This window comes from Anolis sagrei, chromosome 7, assembly GCF_037176765.1.
Source record: "Anolis sagrei isolate rAnoSag1 chromosome 7, rAnoSag1.mat, whole genome shotgun sequence".
Lineage (NCBI taxonomy): Eukaryota > Metazoa > Chordata > Lepidosauria > Squamata > Dactyloidae > Anolis > Anolis sagrei.
This window is the reverse complement of record NC_090027.1, coordinates 33,383,202-33,394,082: the sequence shown is the minus strand read 5'-3', so window position 1 is coordinate 33,394,082 and position 10,881 is coordinate 33,383,202. Positions and strand designations below refer to the sequence as shown.

The window sequence follows — 10,881 nt, the reverse complement described above, 5'->3', positions numbered from 1 at the left end:
ATCTTGGCTGAAGGGCTGAAAACCTATGTAATATTTGAATTGTGTTACCTATAAGTTGCATGGTTACTATTTGCCAGATATGCCACTAGGAAGCTTTTGAAAGCAAGCTTGCACATTCAGTTGGGTGGATCCATGAAGTGCAGGATCTGGGTTCATATGATTTTTTTTTTTTTAATCTCACGGCATTTTCATGAATATAATTAACACGCTATTCCTTCAGTAAGCAAATTACTAGGTATTTCTTCCTTATATTTTTGGAACTCCATTGGAAGCACAGTCACTTCTCAAGAGTGGCAAACAGTGGTTTACCATTCATCTAGAGAAAGCACAGAGACAGTTCACGGCAATGCACCTTGAATCCTTGGGCAGGTAAGGAAGGGCACCATCTTTTTTCCATAGAAGGAAAGTGGGTTGGACAGTGGGTTTTGATGCCAAGAACATCCTGATGGGAACTCCCATCATCCAAGGTAAATACTTAGCCAAGATAGGTAATAATCTGTATTTAGATTTCACCAAAACTTCAAATTTGTCCCACTGAAATAAAACCATGGGAATGTTCCATGTTTACAAAATGGGAATCTTTGCCTCTCAAGAACCTCATTTACAGAATAATGTTTTCAAACTACATACATTATTTCTGGTTGGATGATTGAAGCACATTCTGAGTTTATTGCTCTGTATGTGTGTCATGGGAGAGATGGAAGATATTCCATACTACTTGCTATGTTTCTCCATATATCGGAACTCTATGGAGATTTTCCGGTGACTTTGCTCACCTCTAGCCTTTCACAAAGCATAGCCAAGACATGCATGGCAAAGCAACATCAGCTCAAAATTCAAATGTTAGTAAAGGAAAAGAACACAAGGTTAGGAGAGGCTTCAACAGTTTAATTTTGCCTAAGTCTAGTGGGAAGGGGAAATTTATTCTTCCCTTTTCTCTGTTAGGTAAAGGTAAAGGTAAAGGTAAAGGTAAAGGTTTTCCCCTGACATTAAGTCTAGTCGTATCTGACTATGGGGGTTGGTGCTGATCTGCATTTCTAAGCCGAAGAGCCGGCGTTGTCTGTAGACACCTGCAAGGTCATATGGCTGGCATGACTGCATGGAGCACTGTTACCTTCCTGCCAAAGCGGTACCTATTGATCTACTCACATTTGCATGTTTTTTGAACTGCTAGGTTGTCAGAAGCTGGAGCTAACAGGGGGAGTTCACTCCGCTCTCCAGATTCGAACCATCAGCCTTTCAGTCAGCAAGTTCAGCAGCTCAGCGGTTTAACCTACTGCACCAGCTGACTGAGGATAAATGATATTTTGCATTTTTAATCTAATTTGGAGAATTGAAATAAGCATGAATGAAGGGGAGAGAGAAACTGGGACATGTCAAAAGCTATGGGAAAGTTGGGCGACAGAGAACTACGAATTAGAACAGTGGTGAAGTATGGTAAAATCCATGACTAGTTTCCTCTTTCTTTGTCTCAACTGGGAAAAAGTTGCCTCTTCATCAAGAATGGGACAATGCCTAGTTTTACCCAGCTAACCATTGCAGCAATAACTGGGAGAGGCGTAGATGCTTTTTGACGTTATCTTTATGATCTGCATGTATTACCCATTGTTGTAACCAGTAAACTTAGCACCTTCCTGTTTTCTCTGAAATCTGGTCTGACGAGGTCTTGAACCACTGGAAAGATTATGCCTTTCTCAGTTTGGAACCACTGCTTTAATTTTTGTTTCTTCTTCCGTCTAGGTATTTAACCATTCCCATACCACAGTAATGGGTTTTTTCATAGGACATAAAGTGACAGGATTATCCTTCCTGGTATATGGATTTGCGTGGGCCATCAAACACCCCTTGAGGTTCCTTGGCCAGAAATCAAATTATTCTCTACAGATTGAAAAGTTCATGCATTGGTTTGAACTTGTGGAATGGGGAGGCATGGCCATCGTCGGCTTCTTAGGTAAATATGACATGCTGTTTTTGTCTTTGTGTAGCACCGGTGCAAACAGAAAAAAAACTATTGCAAAGGCACTTATGAACAACTAAAACAAGCATATGTTTTTATGTCAAACATTATAATAGAAGCCTTCAGCTTAGACCAGCGGTTCTCAACCTGGGGATCGCGACCCCCAGGGGGGTCGTTGGGCCGTTTTCGGGGGGTCGCGAAGCTGCCTTGGTTGGCCCCGGCCCCGCCAAAATGGCTGCCGACCCTTGCCATTTGGGCAAGGTAGGACTGCCTGCCCCTCGTGCCATGAGTGCAGCCTTTCTCCCTGCCCCCTGCACCTTTCCGAGTTTGGAAGGGCGCGGGAGGCGAGGCGGAGGGCTGCGCTCACGGCCTTGCCATGAGCGCAGCCTGTCTGCTCGCCCCCCGCGCACCCTTCCGAGCTCTTTGATGGCAAGGGAGCTATACATCCCAGTAGCTCCCAAATGCCGAGGTCTGTTTTCCCCAAACTCCACCACATTGGGGCATATTGAGTATCCGTGCCAAGTTTGGTCCAGATCCATCATTGTTTAGGTCTGCAATGCTTTCTGGATGCAGGTGAACTACAACCGCAATGAGTCGCTCTTGGGCTGAGAATTGTGGTTTATAAGCGCAGTAAATAAATAAATAAATAAAATAAACTCCAAAACTCAAGGTCAGTGCTCACCAAACCCTTCCAGTATTTTTCATTGGTCGTGCGAGTTCTCTGTGCCAAGTTTGGTCCAATTCCATCATTGGTGGAGTTCAAAATGCTCTTTGATTGTAGGTGAACTATAAATCCCAGCAACTACAACTCCCAAATGACATAATCAATTCTCCCTCCAACTCCACCAGTGTTCAAATTTGGGCATATTGGGCAAGGTAAGGTAAACGTTTTCCCCTGACATTAAGTCCAGTTATGTCCAACTCTGGGAGTTGGTGCTCAATTTCTAGGCCGAAGAGCCAATGTTGTCCATAGACACCTCCAAGGTCATGTGGCTGACATGACAGCATGGAGCACTGTTGATTGGGTATTTGTGCCAAATTTGGTCCAGTGAATGAAAATACAACCTGCATTTCAGATATTTACATTATGATTCATAACAGTAACACAATTACAATCAAGAAGTAGCAATAATAATAATTTTATGGTTGGGGGTCACTACAACGTGAGGCGCTGTATTAAGGGGTCATGGCATTAGGAAGGTTGAGAACCACTGGCTTAGACCAATGCCTAGTTCTCTGCCTTCCTATGTCACCCTCCCCTACATTCCTTCCTATGTTATTGTTGGGGCCTGCTGCCATATCCCCTTATTAGTTAGCCCAAAACCTTCAGATTGTTTTTACCCAGTCAAACTCTGGAAGCCAAGGAGATAAAGTCACCTTACTGGCTGAGCAAAAGGAAAGTGCCACTCTGAGTTCAGTTTTAGAGTAAGAACTTTTGATCACACGCAAAGTTTAGTGAATATTTCCTTTAACAATGCCACAGGTGGTGATTAGATGGCGAGGTAATAGACCAAGTAAACTCCTTCTCTTATCTAGGAGTAACTTTCTCAGAGACTGGTTCTTGGATTTTTCATCATCAAAGGAGCGTACTCAGAGCAAAGGCTTGCCTGAGTACGGTAAAGGTAAGGTAAAGCTTTTTCCCTGACATTTAGTCCAGTCATGTCCAACTCTACGGGTTGGTGCTTATCTCCATTTCTAAGCCAAAGAGCCGGCGTTGTCTGTAGGCACCTCCAGCATGACTGCATGAAGTGCTGTTACCTTCCTGCCAGAGCGGTACCTATTGAGCTACTCACATTTGCATGTTTTTAACTGCTAGTGAAGTCGATAGGAACTTTAGGAAGGTCTTCCCGAGGAGGAGGGACCCTAAGACCCCACCAAAGAGGGATTGCTACTTTGGCGAGCTAGGAGAAGCCTGATTTCAGCAATTTTTATTTCCTTAAAAATTCAAAAAAAAATCTCATCAAAGTTGAAGAAGCGGCACCAAGGTGTTTTATTAGCGATTCAGCTGAAAAGGATGCAATGTAGCAATCATTCACCTACAGAGCATGTGGTTACAGAGATCAGAGACATTTTTATAGGAAAAACAAGCTCAGATGTTTCAAAATTCCTGCCCTCCGCCCTCCGCCTGGCTCGACAGTGATTGGCTGACGCAATAACAGCTGGGAGGGGGCTCGGCGGGATGAAGAAGAAACAATGGGTCAATGAGCCTTGGGGGTCCTGAGTCCGAGACACCAGACTGCGAAGGATGCCCAGTCTATTGTCTTTAGATGGATCTGTGATAAGCGTTGATTGCTTTATCCGAGTTTTCCTGTCGCCATCAGATATGTCACAATGAAGAGACTGGGGTGAATGTTTGTTGTGGCAAGTTTTGAAAGGAAAAAAACAGTTTTGGGGAAAAAGACTTTTCGGGGGTCTTCCGCCCCCCAGTGTGATGTGATCAAAGATGCCAAATGAGATTCTTTGTTTGACAGCCCAACTCCGAGACCAAACAAAGACCCTCAAGTCTATAGTTCCATGCACAAGTATCAAGATAAGGGTTCTTTTTGTGATTGCTGATTGCCCTTTCAACACAGCTGGCAGCTTCCTTGATGAGTTTCCCCGAAGGGAGGGGAAGGGGGCAGTGGGTTTGGAGCCAGGGCAAAAATGAGGGAAGAATACATGGGGAAATATAGGAATCACAAGAAATTCATATCAAGCACCCCTCCCACCCCCCACCCACCAGAGAAATTGATTAAAATAATAATTTCAGAAAAACATGTGTCCATAGTTCATACGGGGGAAATTCATATGTGAAAATGAGTTCATCAGAGCCAAAAATGTTGTGTAGAAAGTCCAACAGTCACAAAAGGAGCTTGGTGATTTCCACTGAGCCAAGGAACAGATTCCTGCAGCGCCAAGATCAAGCTGGTCCTTGGGAAACTACAACTCCATCCAAGGACTGGGACCTCGAGGCCAGGCTCTTCTCCGAAGCCTCATGGGGTAACCACACCGAGTCTCCAGGACAGGGGCTTGGCAGAGGCGATGGAACGGCAAAAGGCAGCAGCAGCGCAGCAGCTGTGAGGCCGGTCTTTTGACAGTCAGTTGTTTCTTGAAATTATATTCTTAAAACTTAAAAGATTATTCCCCGAGCATTGAGGCCCGAGATGTAAAAAGTGAGATAGCAGATAGTGTTAGAATTAAGCTATGAAAAATATGCCACCAAAATGGATGTGATCCGCCATCTCGAGGATACGGGGCCCCTGGGGGTTTCCGTATCCACGGTTTGGAGGAGCACAGATTCGGCCTGGAAGGCATTCCAGGCAGGCCCACAGTCTCCCGTGGCCTGGAAAAGGTTAGTTTCATGCATTTAGATAGTTTCAGCCAAGGAAAGGACACAAAGTAACAAGCTAGAGAGTTAAAAGTTGCAATTTCAGTAACCTTTATTGGGGGATTTGTTACATAGTTGGGGCTTAGCAGGGAAGTGAAAGGAGAGAGCACACGACTGTGTAGAGTCCCTGGTTGAGCTTGCTGTTGGGGCACATTTCATCAGTTTGGCCCAATTTTGCATCCAGGAACTGTGGAACCCCCTGCTGCTGGTCACACCAGCTTGAAGACAGGGGCCTGGGGTGCCCTCAACGACACTAGGTTGGCAGGAGCTGGGGCTAATAGCAGAAGCTCACCCCGCTCCCCGGATTGGAACCTGCGACCTTTTGGTCAACAAGTTCAGCAGCTCAGTGGTTTAATCCACTGTGTCACTGGGGGCTCCCCTGAATCTAATACTTAAACTAAAAATGCATAGCCATCCAACTACCCTAATCCCAATAATTAAAGTATATAAAGCAAAGTTTACACCTATGCTTTTACATGTAGCAGAAGTATCAAGTTTAAGTTCCATGTACATGTTCTGTCCTGCTTGATCCGTAGGTGCTGTACTGGAGCAGTGTGTGCCTGGAGGTCCCTTCTTCAATCTTTACAATGAAACCACCCACCAGTGGGCAGCCCTTAATGTTTGGCAACATTCGACAATGTACATGTTCTTTGCCATGGCTGGAGTGGTGGGCTTCCTCACTCGATGCAAGTTCCAGATCCCCGTGGGACTCGATCATTTCATGTTCTCTCTGGCACTTTTCAATGAAAGTAAGTGTGCGTTTCGTGGGAAGACTGAGCTTGCCTCAGTGGGTTTTGGAAGAAGGCATCTAATGTTCTCTAGAAGGTACAGAATATTTGTGCTTGCTTATGCAAGGTTTACCTTACCTGGCTGTTTCATTTCATATATGCATATTCTTAGCTTTGAAAAGGAAGTTTGCAAAAACAGGTTGCCCTGCTCTTATTTTGCCTTCATTATTTCAGCTTCTGTTACAAAACCCATAGACTAGAGAATGGTTTGAGGGTTGACTAAGACACCGGGACCCCTGTGTTCAAATTCCTCCATAGCCACAGAAACTTTATAAGGTGATCTTAGGCAGGTCACTCTCTAGCCATCTCAAAGGAAGATCTTGCCCACTTTCAACACATTCTGCCTGTGTTCAGATTATCTTAGGGCCATCATATGTCAGATATACCTTGAAGGCACACAACAGCATGCTTATCAAAGTCACCCTAAACCTAAATGTTAGTATTATTGGAACCGTGAGTAGCAGAGGCGATTATGTCAATCCTTTTCAGAGAATAGTTGCTATACTTCAATCCTGATGGAATCAGCAGTTCTTAAGTTGCAACTAATAGTAGTCCAACCAAGGTCTGTGAGTTACATATGGAATTCTTTTGGTCAAGGGCCAGCGTAGGACTATATTGGATCTTGCTTGTTTTGTGGGTTCTTTAATTTGGAATTAGATTGGAAGAAGTGATAAGCGACGACTGAAAGAAGTGACGAGCGGAGTGCCGCAGGGTTCCATCCTGGGCCCGGTCCTGTTCAAAATCTTTATTAATTACTTAGATGAAGGGTTAGAAGGCATGATCATCAAGTTTGTAGACAGGGCCAAATTGGGAGGGATAGCCAATAATCCAGAAGACAGGAGCAGAATTCAAAACAATCTTAACAGATTAGAGAGATGATTGGCCAAAACTAACAAAATGAACTTCAGCAGTGACAAATGCAAGATACTCCACTTAGGCAGAAAAAAATGAGATTGAAAGAAACAGAATGGGGAATGCATGGCTCGAGAGCAGTACGTGTGGAAAAGATCTTGGGGTCCTTGTGGACAACAAGTTAAACATGAGCTAACAATGTGATGCGCCGGCAAAAAAAACCAATGGGATTTTGGCCTGTATCAATAGGAGTCTAGTGTCTAGATCCAGGGAAGTCATGCTACCCGTCTATTCTGCCTTGGTTAGACCACACCTGGAATACTGTGTCCAATTCTGGGCATCACAATTGAAGGGATATGATGACAAGCTGGAATGTGTCCAGAGGAGGGTGACTACAATGATCAAGGGTCTGGATAACAAGCCCTATGAGGAGCAGCTGAAATAGCTGGGCATGTTTAGCCTGAAGAAGAGAAGGCTGAGAGGAGACATGATGAGGGCCATTTATGAATATGTGAGGGGAAGTCATAGGGAGGAGGGAGCAAACTTGTTTTCTGCTGCCCTGGAGACTAGGATGTGGAACATTAACATCAAACTACAAGTAAGGAGATTCCATCTGAACATTAGGAACTTTAGGAAGTCTCCTGACTGTGAGAGCTGTTCAGCAGTGGAACTCTCTGCCCTGGAGTGTGGTGGAGGCTCCTTCTTTGGAGGCTTCTAAACAGAGGCTGGATGACTATCTGTCAGCAGTGCTTTGGACTGGGTGGCCCACGAGGTCTTTTCCAACTCTATGATTCTATTATTCTAAAAGCCATGTTGTATATTGCTATGTATGTAATTTGAGACATAGCGCCAAAAGAAGTTGACTTATATGAAGTCAGATCATTGGTCCACCTCACTCAATCTCTTCTGCTGTATTGGCAGAGACAACTCTCTAGGTTTGCAGAATGGGATGGTTCATAGATTTTCTTGCAGACCTGGGACCTTTAGCATGTCAAGGGCTTGCTTTGTCACTGAGCTCACTTTCAGACTTTCTTGCAATCATATTGCATTCAATGCATTAGTAACTTCACTTATTTATTTATTTATTTAGTATTTTATTTCGTGCATTTCTACCCCGCCCTTCTCAACCCCCAAGGGGGGGGGGGGACTCAGGGCGGCTTACAAAAGGCACAATTCGATGCCAACACAAACAATAAGATAAAACATATATAAACAGCAATTAAAAACAATTAAAACAATCAATTATACATCATAATCAGTGCACTTTCCACCCAGCTGAATGATAAAGAACCCAGTAGACTTTTAACCACTCAACAATTAATGAATTGTACTTTTGTGTGCCTTTACTAGGTATGCTCATCTATACCCATGCAAACCGGATGTCTGCTCTGGATAAATACAGCCATCACATCCTGTTAATTCCCATATGCAGCGGGGCTGTTTGCAGTTTGTTTGAGGTGTGGCACAGAAACAACCCAATCCTGGAACTCTTCAGGACTTCCATGTTCATAACCCAGGGAACTTGGTTTTGGCAGGTCAGTTCTGATCATACAGATGAAGATAAGTATCATGATTGACAATGAGTCACACCATGAAAAACGCCTCCAATATGCCCAGGTCTTTCTCAATACAAGTGGCAACAAGAAGATCATCACTTGAGCCATTGAGAAGTGATGGGGCAGTTTTAATAGGCACAAAGTAAGATGCTTCTTTTCATTCTCTCCTTTGGTTCATTCATCCAGCTTGCATTCATACTGTTCGGACCCTCGAGATGGGACCAGAGTGACCCAGAAATCTACGTATTTACAACCCTGTGCTACTCTTGGCATTATGGGAGTGTCATGATCTTCCTCGCCTTTACCTATGGCATTATCTACTGGTATGTAATGGAGCTTTTTCAAGGTTTCTCAGAATCTCAAAAGTCATGGGCTCATAGAAAGAGCTCTTCCAGGGCACTCAGATTTGGGTCCTGCCTAACAGGAGGACACCATCTCTTCTTGACCATGGTTGAGCCCAATACAAAGAAGCTGAAATGGTCCTCTTGATGAATCCTGCATTTGCCCTGATGCCATTCCCTTCCCTTTTTAATGTGGTTTGACCTTTTGGAAGACCGTTCCAGATTGTAAGACCTTGGGACTAAAGGCCTGTCCTTTCACCCTTGGAAAGCAGTCACGTTCATAGTAAGCCAGGTGGCAAATGATGAAAATGGGGTTCGTTTGGCACAGGTTAGAAAAGGATGTAGGCCAGGGGTGATGTGGGGTTTAGCACCATGCATTTGAAGGACACTGATTGAGTGAAGGAGGATTTAGGACTTTTTGGAGCAATATCTTGAGTTATATCTATGGAAGTGTCAGAGCACCAGTGCATGAGATACTACTGGCCATAGTAATTATTCCAATAACAGTCACCTGGGTTGAAGGGCGGATGGCAGAAGGTATTAATGTACCCATCGGCCATTGAGTCTCTATTTGACCATCTAATATTCTGTTTTGGTTTCTGTAGGGTTCTTTGGATGCTGAATAGAAGGAGAGGGAATGGAGGAGAGGCAATGGAAATTCAGAAGTTCAACCAAGCAGACACAAAGACCTACACTGCTCTTTTGAATGGATCTGATGAAGAATGAAGATCTTTCCTTCCCTTAGTTTAATATAGTTTTTTGACTAAACAATGGGAAGAGATAAATAATACATAGCCACTCTGAGTCCCCTTCGGGGTTGAGATAGAGCAGGGTAAAAATACCATAAATGAATGAATGAATGAAAGAATAAATGAAGGATGATTATATTCATTTTCAACCCACATTTTCCCTCAGTATTGGGACCAAAGCAGCTCACACTTAGAAACATATGAAAGGTAAATATTAAAATATAATTAAATATATACAAGTATTAAAACAAACAATTTAAACTACATTTTAAAAATAAATAAACAATTAAGGATGGGCCCAGTTTGATATTTTTTCCAAAATAACCATTTCGATGGCATATGCAGTGAGGAAAGGTGAAAGTGATGGAAATCTCCCTTTCACTGCTGCTTTGCATTGCAGCACACCCAAATACCTGGGAGTCACTCTGGACTGGCCTCTGACCGACAAGAAGCACTTCCTGAATATCAAGCAAAAAGTGGGCACTAGAAACAATATCATACAAAAGCTGACTGGCACAACCTGGGGATCACAACTAGACACAGTGAAGACATCTGCCCTTGCGCTATGCTACTCTGCTGCTGAGTATGCATGCCCAGTGTGGAACACATCTCACCACGCTAAAACATTAGATGTGGCTCTTAATGAGACATGCCGCATTATCACGGGGTGTCTGCGCCCTACACCACTGGAGAAATTACACTGTTTAGCCAGTATTGCACCACCTGACATCTGCCGGGGAGTAGCAACCAACAGTGAAAGGACCAAGGCAGTGACATCTCCGACCCACCCCCTGTTTGGGTATCAGCCAGCACGTCAACGACTTAAATCAAGAAATAGTTTTCTAAGATCTACAGAGACACACGCTGGAACACCTCAGCAAGCGAGAGTCCAAAAGTGGCAGGCTCAAACCCAGAACCTCGATCAATGGCTGATACCAAATGAGAGACTCCCCCCTGGGCACACAGAAGACTGGGCAACTTGGAAGGTGCTGAACAGGCTGCACTCTGGCACCACAAGATGCAGAGCCAATCTTAAGAAATGGGGCTACAAAGTGGAATCCATGACATGTGAGTATGGAGAAGAGCAAAACACTGACCACCTGCTGCAATGCAACCTGAGCCCTGCCACATGCACAATGGAGGACCTCCTTATAGTAACACCAGAGACACTCCAAGTGGCCAGCTACTGGTCAAAGGACATTTAATCAACAACCAAGCTTGCAAACTTTGTGTTTTGTTTGTTTGTTTGTTTGTTTGTTAAAAAAGAATGC

At 44.0% G+C, this 10,881-nt stretch overlaps 1 protein-coding gene across 1 annotated transcript; it reads left to right on the top strand.

Annotated features, from left to right (window-relative positions):
* Positions 1–282: 282 nt before the first annotated feature.
* Positions 283–10,004, top strand: LOC132782294 (transmembrane protein 45B-like). Its single transcript, XM_060786955.2, has 6 exons — positions 283–369; positions 1,741–1,951; positions 5,861–6,073; positions 8,315–8,499; positions 8,707–8,843; positions 9,467–10,004. The coding sequence occupies exons 2-6, from the start codon at positions 1,768–1,770 to the stop codon at positions 9,585–9,587; spliced, it is 840 nt and encodes a 279-aa protein (XP_060642938.2). The 5' UTR covers positions 283–369; positions 1,741–1,767; the 3' UTR covers positions 9,588–10,004.
* Positions 10,005–10,881: the final 877 nt, after the last annotated feature.

Coding starts and splice junctions, on each gene's coding strand:
- LOC132782294 (XM_060786955.2), top strand. CDS start 1,768: ATGGGTTTTTTCATAGGACATAAAGTGACAGGATTATCCTTCCTGGTA. Junction 8,500..8,706: donor AGGGAACTTGGTTTTGGCAG/GTCAGTTCTGAT, acceptor TCATTCATCCAG/CTTGCATTCATACTGTTCGG. Junction 8,844..9,466: donor ACCTATGGCATTATCTACTG/GTATGTAATGGA, acceptor TGGTTTCTGTAG/GGTTCTTTGGATGCTGAATA.